This window comes from Odocoileus virginianus, chromosome 7, assembly GCF_023699985.2.
Source record: "Odocoileus virginianus isolate 20LAN1187 ecotype Illinois chromosome 7, Ovbor_1.2, whole genome shotgun sequence".
Classification (NCBI taxonomy): Eukaryota; Metazoa; Chordata; class Mammalia; order Artiodactyla; family Cervidae; genus Odocoileus; species Odocoileus virginianus.
Genome location: NC_069680.1, coordinates 27,930,155 through 27,948,961, shown reverse-complemented (window position 1 = coordinate 27,948,961; position 18,807 = coordinate 27,930,155). Strand labels below are relative to the sequence as shown.

Sequence of the window (18,807 nt, the reverse complement as noted above, 5' to 3'; positions counted from 1 at the left end):
AAGACTAAACCAGCACATGGCCTTCAAGGTGAGGGCCCAGAGCCATGGTTGGTGGTCGTGCCGTAACTTGTGCTTACAGATGCCCAAGACAGTTCTCTTTAACTGGGTGGTGAGAAGCCTGAGGTCAAGGTCAAGGTCATTTCTCTCTAACTCTATGTTGAACTGAAACTCTAAGATAAATTGGAGCCTACTCATGGTATCTTTTAAAAAGTCATCCCTATTAAGGTATAATTTACATTCATTAATATTCATACCGTTATAACTGTGCACTTCATTTTGTTTTGACAAATGTGTGCAGTTATATACCCAGTTCCAAATCATGACCCAGAAAGTTCCTTGTGCCCTTTGCATTCCACGTCCTCCCCCTAGTTCAGCCCTAGCAACCATGGGTCTGCTTTCTGCCACTTTATTTCTCCCTGGTCGGCACCTTCTGTAACTGAAATCACACAGTGTGCAGTTGTTTGTGTCTGTGGTTAGTTTCTGTTAGAACTTTGGCATCTTCATGAAATAAATGATATTCTGTTGAGACTTCAGAGGGGTGAGGGCTTGGGGCCTGACTCGTGTAAACTTGGATTTTGATCCTGCCCTTCAGTTCAGTCGCTCAGTCGTGTCTGACTCTTTGCGATCCCATGAATCGCAGCACGCCAGGCCTCCCTGTCCATCACCAACTCCTGGAGTTTACCCAAACTCATGTCCATCGAGTCGGTGATGCTATCCAGCCATCTCATCCTCTGTCGTCCCCTTCTCCTCCTGCCCCCAATCCCTCCCAGCATCAGGGTCTTTTCCAATGAGTCAACTCTTCACATGAGGTGGCTAAAGTATTGGAGTTTCAGCTTCAGCATCAGTCCTTCCAATGAACACCCAGGACTGATCTCCTTTAGGATGGACTGGTTGGATCTCCTTGCAGTCCAAGGGACTCTCAAGAGTCTTCTCCAACACCACAGTTCAAAAGCATCAGTTCTTCGGCGCTCAGCTTTCTTCACAGTCCAACTCTCACATCCATACATGGCCACTGGAAAAACCATAGGCTTGACTAGATGGACCTTTGTTGGCAAAGGAATGTCTCTGCTTTTTAATATGCTATCTAGGTTGGTCATAACTTTCCTTCCAAGGAGTAAGCATCTCTTAATTTCGTGGCTGCAGTCACCATCTGCAGTGATTTTGGAGCTGGAAAAATAAAGTCTGACACTGTTTCCACTGTTTCCCCATCTATTTGCCCTGAAGTGATGGGACCAGATACCCTGATCTTAGTTTTCTGAATGTTGAGCTTTAAGCCAACATTTTCACTCTCCTCTTTCACTTTCATCAAGAGGCTTTTTAGTTCCTCTTCACTTTCTGCCATGAGGGTAGTGTCATCTGCATATTGGAGGTTATTGATATTTCTCTCGGCAATCTTGATTCTAGCTTGTGCTTCTTTCAGCCCAGCGTTTCTCATCATCCTGGCCTTGCCCCTTATTAATTTGGACTATATATGAACTCTTACCTTTCTCAGCATCAGCTGATTCCTATACAGGATGGAGTTAAGAAATCTAGGGTATTCGTGGGGACTGGAGAAAGTGCTAGATGAAAACTTGAGGCAGGGCTTGGCTCATCATAAGAGCTCAGTAATGCTTTGTTGTTTATCATTTTATAGTTTTTTAAGAGAATTTTTTATTTATTAGTTTAAATATTGAAGTATAGTTGATTTGCAATATTGTCTTAGTTTAAGGCATACAGCGCAGTGATATATATATATGTGCTTATTTTTCAGATTCTTTTCCCTATAGGTTATTACAAAATGTTGAGTAAAGTTCCTTGTGCTATGCAGTAGGTCCTTACTACTATCTATTTAGATATCTATTTTAGATATAGTAGTGTGTGTATGTTATTTTGTCCCAAAGTCCTAATTTATCCCTCCCCACCCTTTCTGTTTTGGTAGCATAAGTCTGTTTCCTATGATTGTGTGTCTATTATATTATTTTATTGATATTGTTATTAACAATAATGTTAAACATCATTCAATTGGCAGTACAGTGGTACTTTCCTTCCTGAGATGACATGGAGACTCATAATGCCTGGGAAGCATCTAGCGCAATGCTTGGCATGGGGTAAATGCTGGGTGCTGTGCCATGCTGTGCTTAGTCCTTCAGTCATGTCCAACTCTTTATGATCCCATGGATTGTAGCCTGCCAGGATCCTCTGTCCATGGGGATTCTCCAGGCAAGAATACTGGAGTGGGTTGCCATGCCCTCCTCCAGGGGATCTTCCTGACCCAGGAATCAAACCAGGGTCTCCTGCACTGCAGGTGGATTCTTTACTAGCTGAGCTACCAGGGAAGCCCTAACTGCTGTGTAGGGCATCTTATTATTATTTCATTATTCAGCTCGAAGGACTCTATTCTGCTATTTCTCACCAAGTCATTCTGAAAAGGTGTGAAAATCAGCTATAAAAAGTGCTCCCTTTAGATTGCTTTCTGTCAGTCTGGCTAAAAAGTCATAAAAAAGCAGCCACCAGTGTGAGATAGGAAGGGCTTTCCCCACACGCTCAGGGGAGGTGCTCCTGGGCACAGGTGAGCCAGAGAACAGGAAGCACCTTGTCCTTTCCTTCCTCTTCTTTGTCTCTTTTTCTTTGAAAGAAGGAAAGTGACAGCAATTGAGTGAAACGCTGCAGGACTGAGTGGGCGGCTGGGTCCTCAGAACTTTCTGAGGTCTTCCAAAGTCGGAGTCACTGTGTTGTGTCCGATGCTGAAGTGTTTCAAGCAGCGTGGGTCTCTGAGGGAAAGCGGACAGTGATGGTAAACAATTAGCAGGGAAAGAAGAAGCTTCCACCAGGTACAAGCAATGGATTCAGTTTCTGGAGTCATCGGCTCCCACTTGAAAGTTAGGAGAAAAATGTTGCCCATGATAAAATGTAATAGAACGTGCTGAAAGGCAAGCTCAAGGAGTCAGGGGAAAGGTACCTCTCTGATATTCAAAAGAGTCCGGCGAAATCTGACTTCGTAACTTGATGATCAACATGCCTGTAACATGGCCGTAATTTCCCCTCACGCCTGACGTTTGCATAAAAGTCTCCAGCCAGGTGCTCCATCATTGCTGCCCTGTTTATCCCTGCAGACCGACGGGGGCCAAAGTACGAGGACAAAATGAAGAGTGAACTCGCCGAAGCCCACTTCTCATTAGGCAGCCAGGGGAGGCCTTTTTCCTGCATGAGTCTCACAAGAGGAAGAACGACTGAAGTGATCTATCCTCCTGACATCCTGATTTGTCTCATTTTCAAGCCAGAATCCCTCCTCCAGACACCACCCTTGAAAAACCAAAGTGAAGGAGAAGCAAGGAGAGATGCCAAGATTGAACTGTAGCATCTTTTTTTTTTTTAGGTTTTAACAAGGGAATGGTCCCACCATTTGCAGCCAGATAAGGGGCATTATCTCGATAATAAAAGGCAATTGAGAATCTAAATGAAAAATCTAATGCTTTTCATGCTGATTTATTTTAGATTAGAAAAAGTTAAACCAGATGTAAACACGAAGAGATGAAGCGTGAAGAGGGAATCGTGGCAGAGTGATAAATCTCAGTTTTGAGTTATTACAGGTGCAGGGTTGCATTAACCAGAAGACACACTGTTGATCCATACACTGCTCCAACATTAATTATTGTTGCAGAAGAGAGTTCAGAAGATTGAATACAAACACGCAATGCTGGTGAAGATCAATCATGTCTAAATTAGCCATGAAGAGTGCACGCTAGACCCCAAAGAGGTTCGATTAACCCATTGGTGGTCCAACCTGGAACCATCCACATCTCGTGCTTGTTATCTGCCCTTTAGTGGGACTTCCCACATCCTCAGGAGAAGGCACTGGGATGCTGAGAAGAAATGGTCCTCTTTTCTGCTGGTAGACTTTCTGTTGGTAGACTCCAACCAATGTCTACCTTTATCCTAAAAAGAAGATAGGATAAAGGTATCCTATCTTTATCCTAAGATAGGATATTTTAGATATCCTGGTATCCTGCCAGCCAAATCCACCCATGATATTTTACAACTTGGGATATAAGTAGCTTCAGAATCTCTCCTGTGTTTTCTCTGCCAAGCTGGCAGGTGTCTAGAAGAGGCAAAGTGGAGCTGGGGTTCTATGTAGGCCTGGAAACTCCTGTTTTCTCCTCTGTCTTCTTTCTTGGAAACTATGAAGTTTCAGTCTCTGTTTTAGTTGCTCAGTGCTTCAGAAAACCCATAAATCATCTCTAACTACCTCTCCACCTTTACAAACACACACAAACACACACACATGCTTCTATGGGGAATGCTGAGAACATGACATTCTAGTTGTTTTGAATCTGGCATTTAGTAGCTCTTGAATTACCAAATCTTTTCACACCCCAGAGTTCATATCTAATATAAGCAGAGATAACATATGGCTTGTGGAAACTGTATGAGGGGTATTTGGAAAACACTATCCCAGGGACTGTAAGTTTATTAAATGTCTGTGGAACCCATCCACAGTTTTCTCCACCCAAAACTCTTGGGGACAAATGTAAGTCAACAATGACTTTTCAATTTTATTTCAGAAAGATGATCCTGCATAAAATTCCCAATGGAATCTGAGTAGCACCCCGTAACTAAACTCATTGATGTTTCACCAATAAAAATATATGAATATTCACATTAAATGGAATAAATTAATATTATAAATAGCCCCAGGTTAGTTCAGGTAAGGTTTTGCTGTCAAGATAAGTTTTCTACAAACTCGAGAGAAAAAGTCTCAGATTTCAGAGCTTCAGGGATTTTAGAATTGCACATCAGGGATTATGGGTTCATAGTGAGTACCCCAATGTCTTGAAGGGAAAGTCAGCAAACTGCAAATCCAGCAAAAGACAATAATATATTTGTTCCTTAGAACACAGATATTATGGTAGGACTTTGGAGGAGTGAGTGAGAAAACGTGGAAGTTGTTTTGTAGAGTATTTAGTCTTATACAAGTGGAAGTCTCCAGTATTATTGTACCCACGATGTTCAAATCAACTTCAGGCTCCCAAGGGAATTCATAGATCTATTTGTGGTCAGTGTGATCAGTATCCTAGCTGGTGTCAGGTGTGGCCCCAGAATTTCTGCAGGTGGGTTGGACTCCATAAGGAGGCAGGTGGTGAGACAATGTGGAAGAACCGCAGCCCAGGCCCAGAGGGGCCGTGGTGGGTGAAAAAACCCAAAGGTTAAAGAAACAATTAGTGGGCTATTGCCAGAGCCACACAGTCCCGCTCGCGGGCACTCGTGTCTCTTACTCTCTCTGGGTCTCGATTTCGCTGCATAAAAAAGCACCTGTGTGTGTGCTGGCCGCTTCTCAGGGTCTTTGGAGAGCCCAAATGAGGTGATGTGTATGAAGGAGATTTGCAAACTGCAGCATTTCCTATGATTGTGAGATATCATGACTCTTTAATGTGGTCATAGTTTTTACTTCCAAGGAGTCATTCTAATTGCTGGGCTTCTTCACTTGATTACTCAGTGTACGTGACTTTGGGCAATTTACTTCCCCTTTGTGTGCCTTAATTTCCACCTCTGCAAGTTGAAATAGTAATTATATTTCTCTCACTGAGCTGTCTTAGGATCCAATGAGTTAATTGCCTGGTGTGCAATGATCCCTCAGTGCTAGCTCCACCTGTGACCCCAGGCTTGAAGCAGGCTCAGCAGCCTCTGGGAACAGAGGTGACAAAGAGACCTTGAATCTTTCCCCCATTGGGTGTCTTTGATAAATTACTCTTGCTATTCACTAAATAAAACACTGTTGGCTTCAAAGACCTAAAGGAGATAAAGTCTTGAATGGACTGAGTGAGGAATCACTCAGTGATTAGTCCTGTTGGATCCTTATCTGACACCATGTATAAAACTTAACTCAAAATGGGTCAAAGAGCTAAAACCCTAAAACTCTTAGAGGAAAACAGGGCAAGACCTTCAAGACATGGGCTTTAGCAATAATTTCTTGAACATATCTCTAAAAAGCATAATTAACAAAAGAAGAAAGAGAAAATTGGGCTTTATGAAGACTTTAAAATTTTGTGCATTGAAAGATGATATCAACATAGTAAAAGGGCAACCCGCAGAATGGGAGAAAATATTTGTAAATTGTATATCTGATGAGAGAATAATATCCAGAATATGTAGAGAACACCTAAAACTCAAGAACAAATAAACAATCAGTTCAAATATGGGCAAAGACTTGGATAAGGATTTCTTCAAAGAAGACATCTAAATGGCCAATAAGCGCAAGAAAAGACAGCTGAGCATTAATAATCATTAGGGAAAAAGCAAATAAAAACTGGAGTGAGATACTACTTCACACCTATTTGAGTAGTACTATGGGGAGAAAAAACCCAAAAATAATAATTGTTGGTGAGTGTGTGGGAAACATTAAAATGCTTGTGCATTGTTGATGGGAGTGAAAATGGTACAGCCTCTGCAAATAACAGAATGTTTGTTCCTCAAAAAATTAAAAATAGAATTGTCATATGATTCAGCAATTCCACCCCTGGGTACATATCAAAAAGAATTGAAAGCAAAATCTCAAAGAGATATTTGTCCAGCATTATTCATAGTAGTTAAAACATGGAAGCAACTAAAGTGTGTCTGTTGACAGATGAATGAGCAAGCAAAATGTAGTGTTTATGTGCAATGGAGTATCATTCAGCCTTATAAAAGAAGGGCAAGCTGATGGTTACCAAGGGGGAAGCAAGGCAGGGATAAATTGGGAGACAGGGATGGGTGTATACACACTACTGTATATAAGATACAGAACTAATAAGCTTACTCGGTACTGTAATGACCTATATGGGAAAAGAGTCTAAAAAAGAATGGATCTGTGTGTATGTATAACTGGTGCCCAGCAAAGGGAACCAGTTATACACATACCAACTATACTCCAATAAAGTTAATTTAAAAAAGAGGAAAGTTTTGGCATAGTGTTCAACATGGACCTTGCGGACGTTATGCTGAGTGAGATAATCAAGTCACAAAAGGACAAATACTATATGATTCCACTTGCATGGGCTACTGAGCCTAGTCATGCAGACAGAAAGAGGTTGCCACAGGCTGGGGGAAGGGTGAGTTATTGTTTAAATGGGTATAGAGTTTCAGCTTTATAAGATTAAGAGAATCGTGGAGATAAGTGTTGGTGATGGTTGTACAACAATGTGAATGTATTTGACACCAGTAAACCGTACACTTAAGAATGGTTATGATGCTAAATTTTGTATGGGGTGGGTTTAACCACAATAAAGAGAATTAAAATAAAAAAATAAGCATGTTAGACTTGGTAAAATAAATCGCAAAACATTGCATCTTACATAGACAATAGGTGATTTCAGCTTATGCGTCAAGGATCCAGAGGCAAGGCTGTAATGTAACGTGTACACAAGGCTAGGCTTTAACACAGAACTGAACATAAGGCACTGACTCTCCTTGTTCAGAAATCACCAAAGCCTCCCCAACACTTAGGAAATAATATCCAAATTGGCATAGCATTCAAGGTCGCCATGATACATTGTTAAGTCTGCAGGTGTGGAGTCTGTAGTATGGATTTTGAGCATTGTTATAATGTTAATGGACACATTAACATATGTGCTCTGAGCTATAGAGCCAGCCCCTGCTGTAGGATATTTTAGATACGTCCCAGTATTCTGTCATGATGAATCACACTGCAGAAATATCTTCTGTGAGTATGACTTTAACTATATGTATATATATACATATATTTTTTCTTTTTATTGAAATATAGTTGATTTATAATGTTGTGCTAGTTTCAGGTGTATAGCAAAATGATTCAGTTATACACACGTATAAATATATGCGTTCTTTTTCTATATTCTCTTCCATTATAGATTATTACAAGATATTGAATATAGTTCCTTGTGCTATCCTTGCTGGTTATCTATTTTATATATAGTAGTGTTTATGTTTTAATCCCAAACTCGCAATCTATCCCCCCCAATTCTATAATCCAAAGTATCCAATACTTTGGCCACCTGATGCGAAGAGCTGACTCATTGGAAAAGACCCTGATGCTGGGAAAGATTGAGGGCAGGTGGAGAAGGGGACAACAGAGGATAAGATGGTTGGATGGCATCACCGATTCAGTGGACATGGGTTTGGATGGATTCCAGGAGTTGGTGATGGGCAGGGAGGCCTGGTGTGCTGCGGTTCATAGGGTCACAAAGAGTCAGACAAGACTGAGCGACTGAACTGAGCTGAACTGAATTCTATTTTGAATTCATTAGGAATCTGAGGGTTTTAAGCTGGGGAGGGACATAACCAAATTTGCTTTATTCCATGACTGATGATACTGGGAAGGGAGAAGGTTGCTGGGACATTGTGATCTTGGCAAGAATTCTGAGGCTTCCGTGGAGGTGGTGGGGAGAGGGAGGAGGAGATGGCGCTGAAGAAGGGAGGCAGAGACGCGCCTTTGAAGATGTGCAGGAATCGTACCTGCCCAGGGTGGGGGTACAGGTCGTCTACTGCTGCCGGCCAGCCTGGGCCAGTGGAGCACAGCCTCAGGTTCCAGGGTCTTAGGTCGGGGTGGCTGAGGCCAGGCGGTGCTGGACTGAGGCCCCCAGTGGGATGGAGAGCGTGGCCGACTGCTTTAACATGGCTTGGGGTGAGCGGAAAGGGGAAAGGAGAAAGGTAGCTTGTTTCTGGAGGGAGATTTTTGGTTTCATTCGTCAACTGAGACGGATTTTGGAGGAATCTAAAATATGAGACAAATGAGCTCATTTACAGAAGAGAAACAGACTCACAGACATAGAAAGCAAACTGATGGTTAGCAAAGGGGAAAGGCTTGGGGGAGGGGTAAATTAGGAGCTGGGATTGCAAACTACTGTATGTAAAAGGGGTACACTGCAGGGTCCTGCTGTATGGTGCAGGGAACTGTATTCAATACTGTATAATAAACCGTAATGGAAAAGAATATGATAAAAGAACACACACACACACACATATATGTAGCCACAGGGAAGATCCCCTGGAGAAGGAAATGGCAACCCACTCCAGTGTTCTTGCCTGGAAAACTCCATGGACAGGGGAGCCTGGTGGGCTACAGTCCATGGGGTCGCAAGGAGTCGGACATGACTGAATGACTAACACTACAGAGAAACCCATATATGTGTATATGGACCTCCCTGTGGCTCAGTGGTGAGGAATCCGCCTGGCAATGCAGGAGACACGGGTTTGATCCCTGAGCTGAGAAGATCCCCTGGAGAAGGAAATGGCAACCCACTCTAGTATCCTTGACTGAGAAGTTCCATGGACAGAGGAGCCTGGTGGGCTACAGTCCACGGGGCCACAGAAGAGCTGGACATGATTTAGTGACGAAACAACAATATACACATACACACACACACACACACACACAACGTATAACTGAATCACTTTGCTATACTCCTGAAACTTACGCTATTGTAAATCAACTGTACTTCAATTACAAAATAAAATAAAAAAAGCAAAGTTTGGGTGTGGTTAAAAGTGTTGAGGAGGGCCAAAATTGAAATTGAAGAGGGCAAGGGGACCCTTGATGGCACGTGAGCTCTGAGGAGACGGGGCAGTGGTTTCTAAAGGCTTCTGTGCAGCTTAACTTAGAGAAGAAGCTTTGCTTGTGCAAATTAACTGATTGATTAGTTCTTCTATCCTTTTGTAAAATAAACATTTATTGAGAACCCACTTTGTGTCTGTCCCTATACTAGGAGCTAAGAATACATCGGTAAGTGAAGGAAACACAGTTTTATTCTCAGAGGGCTTAGAGTCTAGGGGAGAAGCAGGTGTCGGTTGGGGATTCACCGAAGTCGATGTGTGCTTACAAAGCAAGCCGAGTGTTCTGAAGGAAACTCCTGCAAGAGCTTGCAGATCAGAAACCGAGTTTTCAGAGCCTTGTCTGGAGCGACACATGAGCAGGTCATGTGAACAGGATTCCAGAGGAGAGGACCAGGGAAAGACCATGCTTTGCAGATGGAAGGACAGGGGCGAAGGACCCGTGGCACAGGAGTGGATTTGATTCAGGGGAAGGAGGGAAGCTCACACGGCTCACCGGGCCAGAAGAGAGGTGTTCAGTGATGCAGAGACCAGCGGGGGTGGACCGCAGAGGGTTCTTCTGATGCTCTGTCCTAAGGGCACTGGAAAGTGCTGCCTTCTGTATGAAGGGATTTCAAAGAGCAACCCTTGGAAAGTGTAGCCAAAGCCGCGTGTGTCCAGGACATTGCTGGTGGACTGAGACCTGGGGTCCGATGATGACTGAGGTTCCTGAATCACCCTGCTATTGGGAAGTTTGGGGTTTGTAATGCCCGAGTCTGTGCAAGGAAGTTCCAGACTTCGGAGAAGCCAGGCATTTACAGAGGGCTGTGTGGCTGAGCCAGCTTGTTGTCTCTGCCAGCCGCTTAGAGCTGGGAGAGAGAGAAGTTATGCTGGGTCAGAACCAGCACACTTCAGTTGTAACTCCACAGACTGTGGGGCTGGGCTCTCGATGAGGGTCACATGGTACACAGGGGGCTTGCTGGGCAGACCTGATTCTGAGTCAGGTCTCAGGTAGCAAGACTTACAAGATTTGATGGAGTTACTTTCAAAAATACACAGAAAACTCTTAAGAGAACCATATGAGACAATGATGCTGGAGAGAGGAAGCTTAAAGTCTCTGCAGGACCAGAGTTGCTCTGCACCCCTCCCCCTTCCAGTCCACGGACTGGTGTGTTTGAAGCAGCGGAGAGGGAGCTCAATCCTTCTGCTTGGGCTTTAAATGACTTTCCATCCTTGTGTCTACTGTGCTGCACTTTTACTTCCTTTCTAAAATGTTTTCTTCTGTGTTTCATATGACATGTCTGTGCGAAGTCTGAGAAAAGGACGTATGCAAATGTGATGCTTATATAAGCGCAGCCAAATACAGTCAAATAGCCAAATAATAATACTCTGCAATAATCACAATAACAGTATTTCTTTTTGTTTTAAAAATTAAAATTTTTTTTATTTTGAAAATTTTTTTATTGAAATACAGTTGATTTGCAGTATTGTGCTGGCTTCAGGTGTGCACCAAAGTGATTCAATTCTGTGTGTGTGTATATATATGTACACATATATATCCATACTTTTTAGATTCTCTTCCATTACAGGTTATTACAAGGTACTGAGCAGCGCTCCCTGAGCTATACAGTAGATCCTTATCAGTTATCTATTTTATATACAATAGTGTATCTATTAATCCCAAATCCTAATTTATTCCTCCCCACTTTCCCTTTGGTAACCATAGTTTGTTTTCTATGGCTGTGAGTCTATTTCTGTTTTATAAAGAAGTTCATTTGTATAGTCCTTTTCAGATTTCATGTATAAGCAATATTGTACTGTATTTCTCTGTCTGACTTAACTTCATTCAGTGTGATCATCTCTAGGCCCATCCATGTTGCTGCAGAATGGCGTTACTTCTTTCTTTTTTATGGCTAATGTATTCCGTTAAAAAGAAAGAAACCACATCTTCTTTATCCATTCGTCTGTCAATGGGCGCTTAGATTGCTTTCCTGTCTTGGCTATTGTGAACAGTGTTGCTCTGAACATTGGGGTGCATCTGTCTTTTCGAATTATAACAGTAGCAGTATTTGGAACACGCTGGCTAAAATCTCTAAATGCTTTGGGTCTGACCAGCCTGGTCTGAATCCTGGCTGTGTCGCCAGGTACCCGGTGGGGGACCTTAGCTATGGCTTTCTCAGCTGCCATAGCAGGGCTGAGAGCAACATATCTTTCTAACAGTTGTAATAATTCAATGGGATGTTGTGTGGAAAACAACGACCACAGCACCAGCCCATGTGAAACCTCAATAACCATCAGCACCAGCCCATGTGAAACCTCAATAACCATCAGCAGTTCTTCTTATGCTTATTGCAATTAATAATCAGATTGACAATAGTCAGTGGCCGAGTTAGGCTCAAGGAGGGGTCTGGATAGCATCACAAAATGCTGTGTAACTATTCAATCCTCCCTGTCTCGGCCCAGCCGCAGTCCGGGTCCTGCCCTAATCTTTCTCTTTTGCTGTGAAGTCTCAGAGGCCAGGCTCCTGCTTGGACCAAAAGAATCATTTGCTTGCAGCTTCTTGTCTGCAGTCTTCAAAGTGATGGCCCAGATGCTGGGCATGTGAAGGGGCCAAAAAAGGGACGTGAACACATGGAGGAGCTTAACCCCGCCCTGGGACTAAGCAGCTAGCTGGGTTCAGAATGAGAGGCTGGCTCCAGCCTCTTAGGCTCAGGATAAGATCACACTCAGGAGGTGGTTTGAAGAGTTATTCTTCAGTTTGGGGGAAAGGTCAATAGATATTCAGAGGGATGCTGAGCACGAGGGGAGGTCCCATGAGGAGCAGGTACTCTGGAGTCTGATTAGAGGTTTATAAACTAGAACTGAAAGACTCACAGCCAGGTGCTTTCAGAATAAACTTAAACACCTTTGTCTTTTGGCAGAGAAGGCAGCATCATGATCAAGCTTGCAGGCGGCAGACCGCTTTTGTATACATTAATCGTATTTTCATCGGGCCTTGAAGGCTAATTCCTGAAATTTGATGGCTCGTGATTAATCAATTTATCAATATTTATTGAATGTCCTATTTTAGCTCAACACCCGTTCAGCACTATGCTGGGAGAGAAAAGAAATATAAGATGTGGTTGTTTGATCTACTAGCAAAATCCATGTTTGCTGATTAGTTTTTCTCCCTCCCTACCTCCTCCCTGTGCATTTTGCAATCATCAGAAACCCACCCTTTACTTACTCATAAAAATTAACTTATTTCTAAAGCAGAAAGAGACTCAAAGACATAGAAAATCCACTTATGGTCACCCAAAAGGAAAGCAGGGAGGAATAATCTAAGAGTTTGAGATTAACATATATACATTACTACATAGAGAACAGATAATCAGTCAGGACCTACTGTATAGCACAGGAAACTATACTCATTATTTTGTTATAACCTGTAAGGGAAAATAATCTGAAAAAGATATGCATGTTTATGTATACATGTAACACATATATAAAAAAAGATATGTGTGTATATATAGATGTGTGTGTGTATATATATATGTATATAAATTCAGTTCAGTTGCTCAGTCATGTCCTACTCTTTGTGACCGCATGGACTGCAGCACCCCAGGCCTCCCTGCCCATCACCAACTGCCAGAGCTTGCTCAAACTCATGCCCATCGAGTCGGTGATGCCATCCAACCATCTCATCCTCTGTCGGCCCCTTCTCCTCCTGCCCTCAATCTTTCCCAGCATCAGGGTCTTTTCCAGTGAGTCAGTCCACGTCCACATAGATATGCATGTGAATATATGCCCTGCGCTTAGTCCCTCAGTCATATCCGATTCTTTGCAACCCCATGGACTGCAGCCTGCCAGGCTCCTCTGTGCATGGGGTTCTCCAGGCAAGAACACTGATGTGGGTTGCCATGCCCCCTCATGTGAATATATATGTATGTATGTATGTATGTGTAATTGGATCACTGTGCTATACACCTGAAACTAACACAATATTGAAGTCAACTATGATTTAAATAAAAATAAAAATGCTTTTCTTCTATACTCAGAAGAACCACAAGCAGGGAAAAAAAGAAAAGAAAAACATCTTTTATTCACTGGCAGAATTAACACAGAAGAAAATGGAAATAAGTATGTTCATTACAACCAGTAGTTCTTTCTTAGGAGAAAGGAGAGATTCTAGGGACATTTCTTGATTAAAAAAAATAGTAATATACATTATTGAAGATTGTATATCTGGCAAATAAGAATATAAAATTGGAAAGGTTTCTCTTTGTCTTCCAGATCCACAGTCGGCTCTTCTCGTCCCCGAGAGATCACTCTGCCTGGGAAAGAAAGGAGAGTCTTTCAAAGGCAGGTAAAGAGCTCGCCTCTGACCGGGTGGCATTCCCTCCAAGCCACTATTTGTGTTCTCTTGCCTTTATTTTTATTAATAATGAAATGTGCTTTAGAGCCCAGTCTCCCTGAAAACATAAAATGAGAGCTCAGCGACTCCGACAAGATTTGAAGCTGATTTGAATTTCCAAACACACAGGCTTTTAGACTGGCAGTCTCTGAAAAAAAACAAACAATGCAGAAGAAATATCGGTTGCCTTAGGTAGTGCCTTCAGAAGCTGAGATTACCCCAGATCACTGAGCGTGTGAGGGGTTAGGCCAGCGTGGAGCACGATTCCGCCAAGAATGAATAATGGGACAAATATGGAATCTCTTCAGAACTGAAGAGGGTGCAATTTAAATATAGGCACAGTATCTGTGTGCTCATAAATCATTTTTTTATGAAGCGTCAATTCATAGGCACTCAACTGTGGAAACACTAGGTGGGATGATTCCAGTCCCTAAGTTTGTTAAGTTTGTTAATGTAAATGGCACGCAAATAAGATTTCTTACTCCCTTTCACGAGAGAAGTCACGTGGGTATAAGTCAAATTTCTGATGGTCTTGTAATAAGACTGTTGGGTTAATAGGATATTTCAATTCAGAGACTCTAGCAAGAATAAATTCTGAGAGAATTGTTTTTCATGTAGCAAATTTAATTTTTAACCTCCACTTGAATTTTAGTTGGTAAATGTGGCCGATGAGTTGGTATAAATATGTCTGTGTATGTGATCACACACATTTGTAGATTCTCTTTTCATTACCTCTCACCGCCTGCCTGTATCAAAGGTATCAGGATCTGAAATCCTTTCCTTAACTGACACAGTCAACCTAAGACAAAAATATTATTTGAAAGGAGCTTTCCTAGTTAATCCTCCTGGAGCCCCCAAAGCATGGCTTATAAGCTTATTCTTTAGTAGTGGCAGCTATTTAGTTCGGATCCTTCAAAAACCTAGCCCAGAAATTGCCGTAGTAAGAATGTGAATCTGCGGATAGAAGCTTCTGGTGAGGTGGGTGGCAGGCTTCTAGCACTGGCTTCCAGCACGCCATGGGGAGTTTGGTGTGAATTTGGAGTGCCCACGTTTCCTTGGGCACTCAGAGGTGCCTGGGAGAACAGTCAGACCCAGGTGGCCTCTCACAGGCGTGTCTGTCTGCTTTTCCTGAGGACTGGGTCACCTAAAGGGGGCTTCCCAGGTGGCGCTAGTGGTAAAGAGCCTGTCTGTCAATGCAGGAGACATAAGAGACTGAAGTTCGATCCCTGGGTCAGGAAGATCCCCTACAGGAGGGCATGGCAACCCACTCCAGTATTCTCACCTGGAGGATCCCGTGGACAGAGGAGCTACAGTCCATACAGTTGCAGACTCAGATGTGACTGAAGCAGCTGAGCACGGCATGGCATGTCACCTAAAACATGTGTGCTCTCGCTCTGCTGACAAGCATAGCCTGCTCATGAGGTGATTAGCAGTTTAATGGCTTTGAAGCAAGCACCAGTTGGCCCTGAGGCCAGAGGTGAATAGTCCAGGCTGTGGAGAATGTACCCAAACAAGCCTGGGTGAGGAGAGAGACATGTCTCCTGGAATTCTTTCTTTCCTCATAGATCTATCTATATGTTCAAAGTTCTCATTCTGGAAGAATACATTAGAGGCAGTCTTAAAACTTGGGTGTTCAGGCAGAAGGCGAGGAGTTGCTGAAGAAAGAATCACTCATGACACTTGTTGAAGAGGGTAAGACAAGTTTTGTTCAGAATCACCTGGACAGTGGGGTCTTACAGGAGGGTGAGAGAGATTGGACTCAACTCCAAGTAGAAGGACAAGTGGGAATTTACAGCCAAGGAGACGGAGGGGGTCAGTGGATGGAAGACCTCTTAGGAGCAAATGTTAGGAGTAGGGAGGATTTTGGCTAAAGTGACTTGACAGGTGGGGGATGAGAAATTTGATTGGATATCAAGGGCAGGGGATGTCCTCCAAATTCACCCAGCTGGATTCTTGCTAAAATTGCACTAAGTGGGCCAAGGACAGAGCTCAGGAGTATGGCCTAGTCAGGAGTTCTTAGCGAGTAGGTAGTTAACAGTAGACAATTATCAATAGGCCTGTGGTCATACCCCAATAAGCATAATAGAATTTATGACTCTATCCGGTTACACAGATAATTAGGGTATTCTTTTAAGGACGTAGAGTCTAGGAACGAGCCCTGGGGCTCTTCCCTCCAGGGGGCCTGGTTTTCCGGTTCGTTTGTCATTTTTACATAGATACTGAGCATACAGCTCAAAGTCCACAGTCCAGCCCAAGATGGCGTCCTGCTTTCAAGACGGAGCCTGTTCTGTCTGTTTCCTCCTTCATTCCCCCCTCTTGATGCTCTTAGCTCACAGTATGAGCATCATTCATAGGGATATATTGCACCCTGACTCTCTGGCTTCCAATCTGGGAGAACGACATCAACCTTTGGGTTACAAAGTTCATAATACCTTGTAAAGTAAAGGGTCTGCAAAGCAGAACGATCAAGGCAACTATAACAATGGTAAATATAGTTTTCCACCAATCACCCTTCACCCAAGATAGGACTGAAGTCCAAAAAGGAAGATTATCATCAGACATAACTTTTACCTGACCTTTCATGTCATCTAGGGTGGCTGATATATAGCCAGATAAATCAGGAGTATATCTGCAACATTCAACTTTAATTATAGCACAGGTCCCTCTTTGTACTGAAACTATGGCTGGTCTCAAGATGATACCAGCAAGTCCTTGTAGCAGCAGTGGATTGCAGAGCTTCACCTCTTTTTCCTCTTTAAGATGATCTTGGTTTCCCGGGGATCAGTGGCGTCCTCCAGGTCTACGTGGTATGCGCTCTCCACCCTCATAGGTGGATCCAGGGAGTGACACCTGCAGCTTTAACCGCAGTAGGGCTGGTTAGAACAACAGTATCTGGACCCTTCCACTGTGGGGCCCTGGAGTCTGTTTCCAGTCCTTGACCACACCTGACCCCCGGGCACAAATTCGTGAAGCTGTTCCCCAAGGGGGAACGGCACCCTTTCTTGTGCAAACTTAGTTACCTGATTTATTACCTTACCCAGTGGTTCCATCTGCTGAGGAATCTCATCTCCCCTTACCTGAGGCAAATTTGTTGACACCTGTTTTATTATGGGAGGGGCCCTCCCATACACTATTTTTATGGAGAAGAGCCATGGGATCGTGGGGTCATCCTGGGTCTGAGCAGAGCCATCGGAAGCAAGTCCACCCAGAAACAGTCGTCTGTAAGATCCTCTTGGAGAGCCTCTTTACGTGTCCGGTTGGTTCCTTCCACCATCCCAGAACTCTGGGGCTTATATGCTGTATGTAATTTCCACTTGATGTTTAAAGTTTTGCTTACTTGTTATACTAAATCAGCTACAAAAGCTGGGCCATTGTCCGATCCAATGCTGGTAGGAAATCTAAATCTGGGGACTATCTCCCTAAGCGGGCACCAGGCTACTTTTGATGCTCTTTCAGTCCGGGTAGGAAAAGCTTCTACCCATCCCGAGAGTGTACATACTATGACCAGCAGGTAATATAGTGTCGGTGAGGTTTCATTTTAGTGAAGTCCACTTCCAGGAGTTCAAAGGGCAGCGTGCCTTTCAGCTGAATCCCTGGAGGTTTCTGTCTGTGCCTAGAGGCAGCATTGACCTGTGAGCAGGCAGTGCAGTTCTGAGATTTTGTCCTGCATAGGGAAGAGAGGCGGGGAACCAAGAAATATTTTCGAATTAGCTCTTCCAGTTTATCATGGCCTAGATGAGTTGCTTGGTGTGTTTGGCTTACCAGAGTGGGTGCCAGCTCCTCCGGTACCAATAATTTGCCACTTGGCAATTCCCATCATCCCTTTTCAGTCTTGATGGCCCCTTCTGCTTTGGCTAGTTGGTTTTGGGCTTCAGTGTATTTTGGAGAGTATAGCGTTAGCTCAGGTAGCTCCGCCAATATGAGAGCTTTAATAGGGGCTTCCCTTGTCACCCCCCAGGCCCTCGGCTGCTTGTTTAGCGGTCTCATCTGCCAGTCTGTTCCCTGAGGCCAGGGGGTATCCTCTTTTTGATGTCCTCAGCAGTGTATGACTGCAACCCTTTCTGGTTCCCAGGCAGCATCTAATAGGGTCTTAATTTCTCCCTTATTTTTAATATCTTTTTCACTGGCTGCCAAAGGCCTCTCTCCTTATACAGAGCCTTGTAGTGTGGCCAAAGCATACCTGCAGTCTGTGTAAGTGTTTGTCTTCTTACTTCTGACAGCTGGAGGGCCTGGATTAGAGCACATAGTTCGGCCCGTTGAGCGGACCAGTGTGATGGCAGAGAGCTAGCCTCAGCGATGGTTTCTTCCATGACCCTGCATATCCCGACAGTCGTGCTTCTTTCACCAGGCTGGTGCCATTGGGGTACAGGACCAAATCTGGGTCCAGGATTGGCTGGTCTCTCAAGTCAGGTCTGCTGGCATATTTCCTTGCAATCATGTGAGAGCCCACCTTCTCCCACAAGAAAGAGAGTGGCCAGATTCGGGGCCTGACAAGGCTCAGTAGTAGCATGGGGATTCTCATGTAACAGTCCCTTCCGGAAGACTGTGCAGCCTCCGTTCATCTTGAGGGGTTACCGAGAGGAAGAGTAAATAGGTGGTTGAGCCCACTTGAACAGTGGGTCTTTTGTGGGGGGAAGGGTCACTTGTGCCCCCAGTTTAGACAGCAAGTCTCTTCCTAACAAAGGTACTGGGTATTCAGGGATGTATAAAAATTCATGAGTCACTTGGTGTCCCCCCATCTGACATTTTCAGGGTAGGCTAGAGACACAAAGGCCGCATTTATCACCATCTGAGACCCAGCAGCCTCTGGTTGGGTCTATTGGTGTATAAAGTCTATAGGCCTTGCACAGTCTTTTGCAGAACTCAGAGGGTGATTCACTTTCCCTTTGAGTCAC

The 18,807-nt window shown here is 43.7% G+C and overlaps 1 protein-coding gene across 11 annotated transcripts in view; it reads left to right on the top strand.

The window, feature by feature from the left end:
* C7H10orf90 (chromosome 7 C10orf90 homolog) overlaps positions 1-18,807 on the top strand; it is a 384,378-nt gene that overhangs the window by 154,165 nt on the left and 211,406 nt on the right. For 9 of the 11 annotated variants that reach the window (XR_011488667.1, XR_011488668.1, XM_070470411.1 and 6 more), the window contains one exon: positions 13,792-13,864. The exons of the other annotated variants lie outside the window; for them this stretch is intronic. Coding sequence is in view for 7 of the 9 variants with exons in the window: in XM_070470411.1 (XP_070326512.1) it covers positions 13,792-13,864 (73 nt within the window). In the remaining 2 variants the exon portion in view is untranslated. The remainder of the gene's footprint in view (positions 1-13,791; positions 13,865-18,807) is intronic. 11 annotated transcript variants of the gene reach the window in all.